Below are 11,407 nucleotides of genomic sequence, written 5' to 3'. Positions count from 1 at the left end.
GCGGCCCCCAAGCCAGTGTTCATTCCCTGCAGATGCCAGTCCCCTAAATTAAGGAGCCTTGGTCACAGGTCGCCCTCAACCAGGAGGGTGGGGTTTGGAGGTCCCAGCAGGCTTGAGCCTGGCCCCGCCCAGAGAGGGGGCGGAGCCTCTCCGCGGCCCTGCCCCGCTGGCCCAGGGTGCACGTGACCCCGGGGCCCCGCCTCCCGCCCGCTCCGCAGCGCCAGCTCGGCAGGCGCGGGGCGTGAGTCTCGAGTGAGACCAGCCAGCCTCCAACTCCGCAGCGCCGGAGCTCGGCGGGCAGCAACTTTCTCCCCGGAGCGGCCGCGGCGGCGGCTGCGGCCGTGGCAGCCGGAGCGGGAGCCCGGAGGACGAAGGCGGCGGCCGTTGCTCCTGCCCTCTCGGGCTGTCCAGCTCTCCGAGACCGCCGGCCCGCGGAGCCTCGTCCCCCCGGGAAGTCCCGGGCCCCTGCCCTATGTCCCGCAAGGCGAGCGAGAATGTGGAGTACACGCTGCGGAGCCTGAGCAGCCTCATGGGCGAGCGGCGCAGGAAGCAGCAGGAGCCGGACGCGGCGAGCGCGGCCGGGGAGCGCAGCCTCCTGGCGGCCGCCGAGTCGAGCGCCAGCCTGCAGGGCGCGGGCGCGGGCGGCGGCGGCGGCGTCGGGGACCTGGAGCGCGCGGCGCGGCGGCAGTTCCAGCAGGACGAGACCCCCGCCTTCGTGTACGTGGTGGCCGTCTTCTCGGCGCTGGGCGGCTTCCTCTTCGGCTATGACACCGGCGTGGTGTCGGGGGCCATGCTGCTGCTCAAGCGGCAGCTCAGCCTGGACGCGCTGTGGCAGGAGCTGCTCGTGTCCAGCACGGTGGGGGCGGCCGCCGTCTCGGCGCTGGCCGGCGGGGCCCTCAACGGCGTCTTCGGCCGCCGCGCCGCCATCCTGCTGGCCAGTGCCCTCTTCACGGCCGGTTCCGCGGTGCTGGCCGCGGCGAACAACAAGGAGACGCTGCTCGCCGGCCGCTTGGTCGTGGGGCTCGGCATCGGTGAGTTCGCGCTCTTGGAAGGGCGTCCTTGGCCCTGGTCGCTGCATTCCTTTTGCCCCTCCGGGGTTCCCGTCGGGGCTTGCTGGTCCCGAGAATACTCGCTTCTCTTGCTCCTTGAGAGCCCATCTGTCTGTTGCTCCAGCATCAAAGGCTCCCGCGAAGGTTGTGGGGCGGCGGAGGTGGGTGGTGTTCTCTGTGGGCTCCCCTGAGCCCGCGTGGAATTTTCTGTCACTCACGGACAAGTGAATCCGCGTGATTGTTGCATATTTCAGTACTTCTAGGAATTCCACTCATCACCTTGATCCAGCCCTACCTGATGCCCCCCTAGGGCTTATGAGAGGAAGGTCTCCTTCCTGTAGCGTCTCACTGTATTTTTTTACTGCTAGCCCCTTTCTTTTTCTAGGATTCCAAGCTCTGAACCTATCAGTCTTAAAGTCCCAGTAAGATAATTTCTAAAGTTAATTAAGTGATTCTGGACTCTTTTCTTTGCTACCCCTACTCTTTTCTGATTTAGTTATTTATCTTTAGATGTAGTATTATTTTGCTCTCCTATTTTTTTACTATTGTATTACCTCTTGCTTTCATGTTTTCCCCAAGTGAATTCCTTCTTTGTTTTTCTAACTTTTTTCTTTAAATCCATATCCACCCATTCTCCTTTTCCCTTTTGCCTGTCTTGCTTTCCTGTTGGGAACCAAATTATCTATTAAAGGTCATGTTCACTTATTAAATTCATTTAGGAGCCACTCCCCCTGTGGATAAATGCCCAGCAAGATAGATGTTTGCAATTACTTTAAAAATGAAAGGATTAGGGTTCCCCTGGCATTGATTTTTCACCCTGGTTGCTGAGCAGGGGAGGTACAATTGGCAAGTTCTTGGCAGACGGAAGCTATTTGGAATGTGCTTGGTATTATTAGAAAGCACTTTTGAGGGAAAGTAGGGGGTTGAGACATAAATCTCACTAGTAATTTTTCTAAGACACACTGCTGATGCTTTATAAATGTTTCATCCCATACTTCAGTTTGTTTCCTTTAGGGTGCTATTGAAGTATTTTTTTCTCCCTATGACTGGGACTTGAAAGCTCTTGAAACCTAGAACTCCTAAAGATTTGTCCATTCACCACCTTGTTTGACATATTCTGTATTTCACCCCCTTCCTTCCAGTCTCTAAGAGGAAGTGAGACCCATTTATATAATTCCACGTTCAGGAACTGTGAGCCTAAACCCCAGCTCACTGCACTTTACATCCAAACTATTTCATTGCTGACCTTTCTTTTGTTTATTGTACTGTTAATTACTGAAGCAGGGCAAGGCTCTCAGTAAAATATTAAGTTGGCATATGAAGGTCCCAAATGACCAGAAAGTACAGCTGAAATGAAACCTGTCTGTAGAGGAACTACCTGTGCCTTCAGGACCCTTCGATATATAACCTGTGGTTAAAGCCAAGTGATCAGGATTCTTTCCTCAGTATTCTCAGCGTTCTCTGCTTGGGACACCTGGACCATGTTTATTGTTTCTTCTGACCTAGAGATAACATAATTGTAGGTCGCAAGATATGTTCAGTGAGACCGAATCTTGTGATTTGGAAACTGAATAATGTTTTACAGAGATCTTTGAATGAAGCATGGCAAGTATTGCGTATTTGGATATTATGTGTACTCTTTTTTATCGGCTGGGAAAATTGAGCCCCTGTTGTCTGTAAGGCCCCCTTGGAGATACTGTGTTGTAAGAGTAGCAGGGTGGGAATAAAGCCAGGTAGGACTTGCGAGGCTCCATAAGAAAGTCTCTCCCCGGAGAGAGGGCTGATGCGTTCAAAAAGGGTACAGTTCCCTAACAGAAGCTGGAAGGAAGCGCTTCCTCCTGGAATTGGATTGTTGATACATGAGTAGTGTTTGGACAGAGATGCGTGAAGGACCTTCTCAGCCAGGGAATGAATAAAGAAAGGAAAGCATAGGGCTTGCTTGGGGAACAAGGTGGATGCGACAAAGAGGATTAAACCCGAGGTAAGATCGGAAGAGTTTGTGTGCAGGAACCGTAACACCTCTTACCTCAGCCTCATTCTGTGGCACTTGGGCTGCTTGCCTGACGGTGCATCCCAGTTGAGACGTGGTCCTGATCTGGTCCTGGTGTGACCCACCTCCCTTCTCTGAAAGGCACTTCAAATAGAAGCACTGCTACAGAGTACCATAAAAGCTTTGTTATAAAATGAGGAATGCTAAGGTCATAAACACGCTTTGAAATAGGCCACGTTTCGAATTAGGATTATGCAGAGCATGTTGTACATGTAACATCCTTAAGTCACAAAAATTACCTCCCAAAGGAGAAGTCACAGAATTATTTTTAGCTGCAAGGAAATGGGTCCCTAACATGATTTTTTTTTTAAGGGACTTTAAATCAGTTTTGCTTGTTTAGTACACTAAATCTGGGTTAATTTCATGCTACTTCTTTTTAAGTAGTTAAATTTTATGTGTGGTGAGGATTTTTTTTTATTTTCGTTTTTTGGTCCTTTTCATTCTTAGTAGATGATGAATAAGACAAAAAGTGGCTTTTGATACCTTTTCAGACAAGTTTGCAGTGATAATTTCTTTCACAGATTTACCTGTGGTAAATACAAAGCCCATGGGGACACAGCTTTTGTTCATTTTGTTCATGGCTGTATTCCTAGCCTATAGGAGGCACTTGTTGATTAAATGAATAGTGAGCAGAAACATTAAAAAAAAAAAAATTCCAGGGGTGCCTGAGTGGCTCAGTCGGTTAAGCATCTGACTTAGACTCAGGTCATGATCTCAGGGTTGGTGGGTTCAAGCCCTGCGTCGGGCTCTTTGCTGACAGCTTAGAGCCTGGAGCCCGCTTCAGATTCTGTCTGCCCCTCTGCCGCTTGTACTCTCTCTCGCATTGTCTCAAAAATAAGTAAACGTTAAAAAAAAATAATAATTCCATTCTGTTAGGGTACCAGTTTAAAATGGGATTTTTCTTGAAAAAGTGTATTATCAGAATATTTGAAAGGCCATCTAAGGGTTTTAGTTTCTAACAGTTTAAAGAAATCATTCATTTATTCACAAAATGCTAAGTAAGCTGTATTATTGATTCTGTCAGATTTGGAGTAGGCATTAATTAAAAAAAAATCTCATCCTGGAGGTGTTCATTCTCTAATAGAAAGATCATTGACAAATGATTAAAATACAACAAGTTTCTCTAAGAGCGGGAAACACAGACTAGGCAATGGATTATTTTGGAGAGAAGTAAATAGAACACATAGGTTTTACAGAAACATTTAAACTGGGGTTTGAAGGGTGAGTAGGAGTTCAGGAGATATAGAGGGAGCTGGGAAAGGAACTAATGTATTTAGTGCTTTGGTTTCTATTAGGCACCCTGCATTACTTACATATGCTATCTCATTTAATCCTTCTAACTCTGAAATAGATGGGGCACAGGTTCCCCTTTTGCTGGATGTGGAAATAGTTTACAGCAGTTAAATGACAAGGTCACCGGTACAAAGTCAAGATTAAAAAAAACACTCAGAGTCTTTTGCTCTTTATATTACTCTGCTGGGCATTTAAAGTAACATTAACAGCAGATGTAAAGGCACAGAACAATCAAAGCAGTATTTGAAGCATAAAGTGAGTGAAGGGTCGTGATGGGGGTGCTCATTGGGGGGAGGGTTGGACTGATTAGGATTAATTGGCCATGCCTATATAGGGACAGTCGTGGGAGGTTTTTAGCTGGAAATGATACAACCAGATTAAACATCCTTTGTGTCTGGTCTTCCGCCAGCCCCCAACTTTTCAACTCTTACTTTCTTCCCGAAACCTTCTTGCCTCTTTGAATTTTGTAGTATTAGAAATCCTTTGCCGAGATGGTTACTGCAGAGTGAGTAAAGCATAGCAAGTGGCCGGGAATTATGGGAATGGGAAGAGTCTGTGGGGCCTTCACCAGAAACCTTTGAAAAAGATAAAGCTGTCAAGCAATAGAGTGTAGTTAATCTGTATTAAATGAGTCACGGTAAAAGAAGCATCAGAAATCTGGTATTAGTGTTTGCTTTAATTTAAGGATTCTGTTTTCTTTACAAGTTGCAAAAAAAAACCAGCTTACTGACTGCCTGTTTGAGTAGGGCATTATTTTAGGTTTTTGTTTTCACCAGAGTTTGCTTTGGTTTCTCAGGTTGGTTTCGCTGGTGTCTAGAGTTGGGTTTTGGGACCAGGCTGTCTAATTTAGCCCTTTCTCCACAGTGTTGGCAGGTAGTCTACTGTTCCTTATAAGCAATGATTTAGTGCCTGTGTAGGAAATACAGATATTCAGATATTCATCAATATTCAAAACCTTTCCTGGGAATTGACATGTTAATTTACATAGCGCTGGGTTATTGAATCGATCTTAGATCTACATCAGTTTCTCCCGTGTTGCCTCTGTCCCAGTGCTCCCTCTGCTGGAACACAGTTTGTGGCTGCATATTGCTACTTGGAATTGGTCTCATAACTTGTTGAGTAATATTTTTAACAATATGACTTTTTTCCCCCCAAATAGCACTTTGAATTCTTATTCTTTGATGCAAAGCAAATGTGAAGTCTTGTTGGATCAAAGACTCATTCGTTACTGAGATTACTGTCAATAAAGAATTTCCTGTGAGGTAAGCAAGGTTAGTCAGAATCAACCAGATTTTTAAAGTATCAGCTGATGTACTTTTATTTTTGCTTTTTTGCAATTGTTTTTTTTTTTCTACTCCCTCACCTCCCCCTCCCACCTCCCTCCCCCGCCCCCGGACCAGTTGCCATTTCTTTCAGTTTCATCTCTTAAAGCAGGATTTCTTTGTCGGATTTATGGTCTCTACCAGCATGAAACTGACACGTAAAGTAAAACTTTGTTTCACTTCCTCTGTTTCCTTGTTTCACACACATTATATATGTAACCCCTGCTCCTCCCCACTTTTCTCTCTGGTGGCCTTGACATTGCAGAGTTACAGGGAGGGTTATGACCTAATTATGTTTGCCTAGTAGTGTTGCGGCCACACCCTTCTCAAGTGAGTTACAGTAAGATGACAGAAGTCTGTTCACATGAGTTGTGTGAGTTGTTTAGTGACTTCAGTATAAAACATTCTTTTTCATCCTCATTTCTTTCTATGTTTTAAGCTCAAAGCCAGAACACAGTCTAAGTTGACTGACTTCACTCTGGTGTCTTTGCTTTAACACATCTAATGATCTAGCTCCTGCTGGTAGATCTCAGATAGCAAGCAGTCTTTGCCTTCTTACTGAAAAGTCCAGGAGACTATTTTTTTCGTTTTCTGATCCAGCTTGGTCCCTTGATGCGATCCTACCAGTCTACAGCTCTTTTCATTTCTCTTCACTTTCTTCTTCCTTCGACCTTCAGAGTAGATAGTAGGAACACTTCTGTGGAGAAAACTTTGTCAGGAGGAAAATCTCACCAGAAACCCCAAAACGTGTTTTCTACATTTAAAATGTAATCTCCCTGATAGCCAAGTTTTACAGATACTTCTAAACTTGAGTTGGGAGTACTGCATACTGTATGTTTCGGCCTTTTATTAAATAATAGCACCACTGTTAGGAATGATGCGGTCTGGACTGTGTGTCAGAAGCCACATGGCAAGAATTTCACTTCACAGCAAGACCGCAGTGTCACGGGGGGTCACCAGCATGTGACCAGCGTTCTTCTGTCTCTGATTTCATCATCTCTCTCTGTCCAGCACTGGGGGAGTCTCAGAAGTCAGTCTTCATGGCAGAATGTGAATAGGCAATCGACTTAGCTCCCAGTGCCCAGGAAACAGCACCTAACGCTTGTCCGGCGCTTACTCTGTGCCAGGTACTTTTCTCAACATTTTGCGTATATTCACAGAAGCCTCATAAGAATCCAGGCAGGTAATATTCTTTTTCTTTTTAAGATGAAGATGTTTAGACGGAAAGAGAGGAAGTGATTTTCTCATGGTCACAAAGCTCCTGAGGGGCGGAACCTGAGTTAGCACCCAAGAAGTCTGGCTTTGGAGTCTGACCGTGCTCAATTGCGCTGTGACAACTGCCACTTCTCTCTGAAACTGGCATTATTATTTTCCACGATATTATGTGGATGTTACTTTTAAAATAGACACTTTTAACATGAGTTAAAAGTACATGAGTTCAAGAGTACAGCCGTGGCACATAAGGAATGTCAGTGAGAAAAGCAGAGCTGGTTAGGACATTTCTTTCTCTCGCTAAGGGCTGTGGACAGCAATGCCTGTAGTCGGGGCTGTTGAGTTGTGCAACGCCAGGGGCTCCATATCCCCCCCCCCCCCCCCCCCCCCCCCCCCCCGAGGGGCTGCGTTCATATGGAATACGGTGAAAACTGGGCCCCGGGAGTTGAACAGCACAGAGATACTGCCTGTGGCACAGCAACTAAAATTTTAAAAATGCCTTTTTTGCTTTTCCCTTTAAGCTTCTGATCTCTTCTTGGAATGGGCTTTTCCATTACCTTCTCTCTACCCCTTGTCCCACAGCCATTTTCTGAGTGATGACTTTGTTGAGTGCTAGAGAGACCCAGAGAAAAATAATCCCTGTTCTTAAAAGACCTTACTGGGGAAAGACAAACATGAGAACACAGTAATGTGTTGTTAACTCTAGAATAAAAGTATCTGTAGGATGTTTACTCATTCTGCCAGGTCCAGCGTGATCATGAAAGCTTTCTTAGTAGGCCTCTGCAAAATGTTGATACTTTCTCTGAGCCATGCTCATGGCATTTAACTTGTTGCAATATGTCTTTTTGACCATGACTCCTCTCCACTGGTAGACCAGAAACTCATCGTGTTACCTAAATAAAGTGTGAATAGCATTTGTATTCTCTCACTGCACTTAGTACCGTACTTTAAAAATATTAAGCGCTTAAATATACCAAAGATTGTAGGTAAAAAAAATAGGTGTAGGCCACATATGTAAAGGTAAGGAATGCACGGATATAATCCTCAACAGGACGTTGCTATAGTTGAACACTTAGAAACCTCAGGTGCGTACTCAGTTGCTGCACTGTTAATTCGGAAAGTGGAGAAGCATGGTGAAGCTTGAGGCCTCTGGGCCACACTGGCTGGGCTCACACCCTGGCCGGCCACATACTACCTGGGTGCTAGTGTTAATTCTTGTGCTTCAGTTTCCTCACCTGAAGAATGGGGACAATACCTGCCTTATAGGGTGGTTATGAGGATTGAATGAGTTATCTTGTAAGTTGTTTTTACAGTACCTGGCAAAGTAAAGCCTCACTGTTAGACATTCACATGTAAGCTGTGCAGCCGTTGGCACGTTACCACCATGTGCCTCAGTTTTTGCATCTCTAAAACGAGTGTTATGATAGCACTTAGAAAACAGGTTGTAGTAGAAAGTAAATGAGCTTGTGCACGTGCAGGTAAGTACCTGGCTTTCAGTAAATGGTAGCTCTTGTTATCAGGTGTAACCATCTCTGTCATCACCTTATGAACATGTTATAAGCAAGGGAAATAAAATTATGTAGTTAGATTTTAATGTTGCTCAGAGCTGGTAACAGATGAGTAAAAATTCTGTAATATAAATTGAACAGAAAGAAAGACATAATGAGTAATTTGAAAGTGAGACAGTACTGTCTTTCAAGTGTTCAGTTTACATTATATAAGATTTACTTCTAGCAAGACAGATGAAGTTTTGAGCTGGGTCTCGAAGAAGGTTATAAACATAGGTAGTCTGAGGGAAGGATACTTTTCTGCTAGGGGAAAGGGGGGTGACAAATTTAAAGCATTGAAGAAAGTAGCAGTTTTTCTTGGCTAGGCTAGGTGTAGGGGTTGAATAAGAAAGTGGTAAAAATGTGACCTGTTTGTTAGACTATAATCTTGGCTTATGGTAAGGGACCAGTTGGGGCTGTGATATTAGATATGTCTTATAATGTAGTATTTTATATGCCTGTTTATAGAAAAAATAGTTCAGTTCCTAGTGAAAAAGATGTATCTCCCTTTCAAGAGGCAAATAATGAATAGTTTTAATAACAACTTGAAAGTAATAGCTTTGGAATAAAAAGAATTTTAGTAATGGAAGCTTTCATATAAAACTTCCTTATATTTTTGGGCTTAGTTTATGACTCCATGTCAGGAACTCATTCCCTACAACATAGAGAGGAAATTGGAAACTAAAATTGTGAGCATCCTATTCAAGGACTAAACATTGACCATTTAACGGTTGGTTAGCAATTGCCTGTCATTTCAAAAAGTAAAGTATAATGACTGAAAATGAGTTGCAAACACATCTAACGGTGGACTTCAAAGATTGTTGAAATACAGGCCTCATAATAAATTAAAATCAGGGTGAATCCTGAAGCAGTTGCCGCTGAGTCTACCTAATTCTAATACTTACTATACAATCCTGAAGAAGATGGCTTCTGATACTCCTCCTCCCACCATTTGGGACCAGCAAAGTCACTGTAACATGGCCGTTGGTGATTTTGTAGGTTAAGTGGCGTGTATGTCTCAGAGGTCATGCAGGGCCCACAGGCCTCCCCCTGCAAGGAAGTTGGGGAGGCTGGAAAACATGCAGAAAACACAAAACCCTTTGCCATGACTGTTGAAAGCAAGCTTATTGGGAATTCTTCTAAAATCTTTCATTTTATTCACTTCTATGTCAGGAAAATAGGTAGAATTTTTAGTTTACTATTCTTTCTCATACTTGTCTCTTAAATGATCTCTGATGTTAAAATTCATCCAAAGAACCTAGAGTTCTCTTTAAAATGTTTTTTATTTATTTTGAGAGAGAGGGAGAGAGAGCACAAGTGGGGTGGGGGGAGCAGAGAGAGAGAGAGAGAGAGAGAGAGAGAGAGAGAGAATCCCAAGCAGGCTCTGTGCTGTCAGTGCAGAGCCTGATGCAGGGCTTGGATTCTTGAATCATGACCTGAGCCAAGATCAATAGTCAGATGCTTAACTGGCTGAGCCACCCAGGCTCCCCCAGAGAACCTACAGTAATAACAGTTTGTCATTTTTCCTTGAATACGCTCTGTGCGAAAATCTCTAATCTTCATCTCCTGGGGTGTAATGCACACTTAAGGGCAGCTTATTAGAAATGTAGTAAAAAGTCAAACTATGGTAGACCCTGAAACAACGGCCATCCTTCATGCCTGTGTGTGTATGCATTTTGTGTGTATTTGCTCATTAACCAAAGGTCAATTAATGCAAGTGCAAAGGGGTTAGGTAACTAACTTAGCCCTGTTAGTGCTGAGATTCAGATCCAGGTTTCTGATCAAGCACCTGTGTGTGCCCTACCTCTCCGTTACATGATACATTCAGTTCTTAATTGTGAAAGCTAAAATAGTCACAATGATATTTCCTAGATTAGTAGATGGATTTAATGTACTTAATATAATTTAATTACATGTATGTAATTTAAATCCCTGTAAGATACTTTATAGAATTTTAAAAATGATTGTCGAAGGAATAGCGATGAGGTTGGGGGAACAGTAATGAATGACTAGATAGAAATTACTTCAAATGTATAATATGTTATTATATGACATAATAATATATTGTGAAAATCAGAAAAGAGATGAATGGAGCAGAATAACAATTTGAGCAATAGATCCAGGTATTTGTAAGGGTCTAGTATTCAACAAATCAGAGAAGACAGCAGGTAAAAGAATTATTAAATAGTTGAGAAAAGGAAATAATATGAGTAAAAACAATGTAAATGAAATTTAGATCTTATACTCTCATTAGTATTGATGTTTAAGAATCTCAAGTTTAGGGGTGCCTGGGTGGCGCAGTCGGTTAAGCGTCCGACTTCAGCCAGGTCACGATCTCGCGGTCCGTGAGTTCGAGCCCCGCGTCAGGCTCTGGGCTGATGGCTCAGAGCCTGGAGCCTGTTTCTGATTCTGTGTCTCCCTCTCTCTCTGCCCCTCCCCCCGTTCATGCTCTGCCTCTCTCTGTCTCAAAAATAAATAAACGTTAAAAAAAAAAATTAAGAATCTCAAGTTTAAAGAAACTAGGAATGGAGTGATTTTCTTCTAGCCTTTATCGGTGACATGGTTCCTTATATTATAATTTCTTAAACCTGTAGAGGTTTTAAAAGCAAGGCGACAGATTGGAAAAATATTGTGGTACATTTGTTTAACTAAAGGAAAAAATATGCTCATAGCATATTAAGTAAACTCTTTACAGCAAGATAAATGCAATTAGTAAATATACTCTTGGAAAAGTGTTAAACGTTGTTAATAATTAGATATGAAAATTAAAGTAACATTATACTAAATTAGCAAGTTGGCAACAACTCAGCACTAGTTGTACCCTAGGAAGAGCCTTTCTGGTTGTAAAATAAATTGGAATAATTTTCTGTACATATTCCAGATAATATCATGGCATGTTTAATATTTTTCATTCTTTTGCTCATTAATTCAACA

At 43.4% G+C, this 11,407-nt stretch overlaps 1 protein-coding gene across 1 annotated transcript in view; it reads left to right on the top strand.

The window, feature by feature from the left end:
- Window positions 1-284: 284 nt before the first annotated feature.
- SLC2A13 (solute carrier family 2 member 13) overlaps window positions 285-11,407 on the top strand; it is a 377,212-nt gene continuing 366,089 nt past the window's right edge. The window contains exon 1 of the mRNA XM_030322194.1: window positions 285-1,031. Within this exon, the coding sequence (XP_030178054.1) occupies window positions 473-1,031 (559 nt within the window). The 5' untranslated portion in view covers window positions 285-472. The remainder of the gene's footprint in view (window positions 1,032-11,407) is intronic.

This window comes from Lynx canadensis, chromosome B4 (genome assembly GCF_007474595.2).
Source record: "Lynx canadensis isolate LIC74 chromosome B4, mLynCan4.pri.v2, whole genome shotgun sequence".
In the NCBI taxonomy this organism is placed as follows: domain Eukaryota; kingdom Metazoa; phylum Chordata; class Mammalia; order Carnivora; family Felidae; genus Lynx; species Lynx canadensis.
The sequence above is the reverse complement of the archived record's forward strand: the minus strand, read 5'-3'. Positions and strand labels throughout refer to the sequence as shown.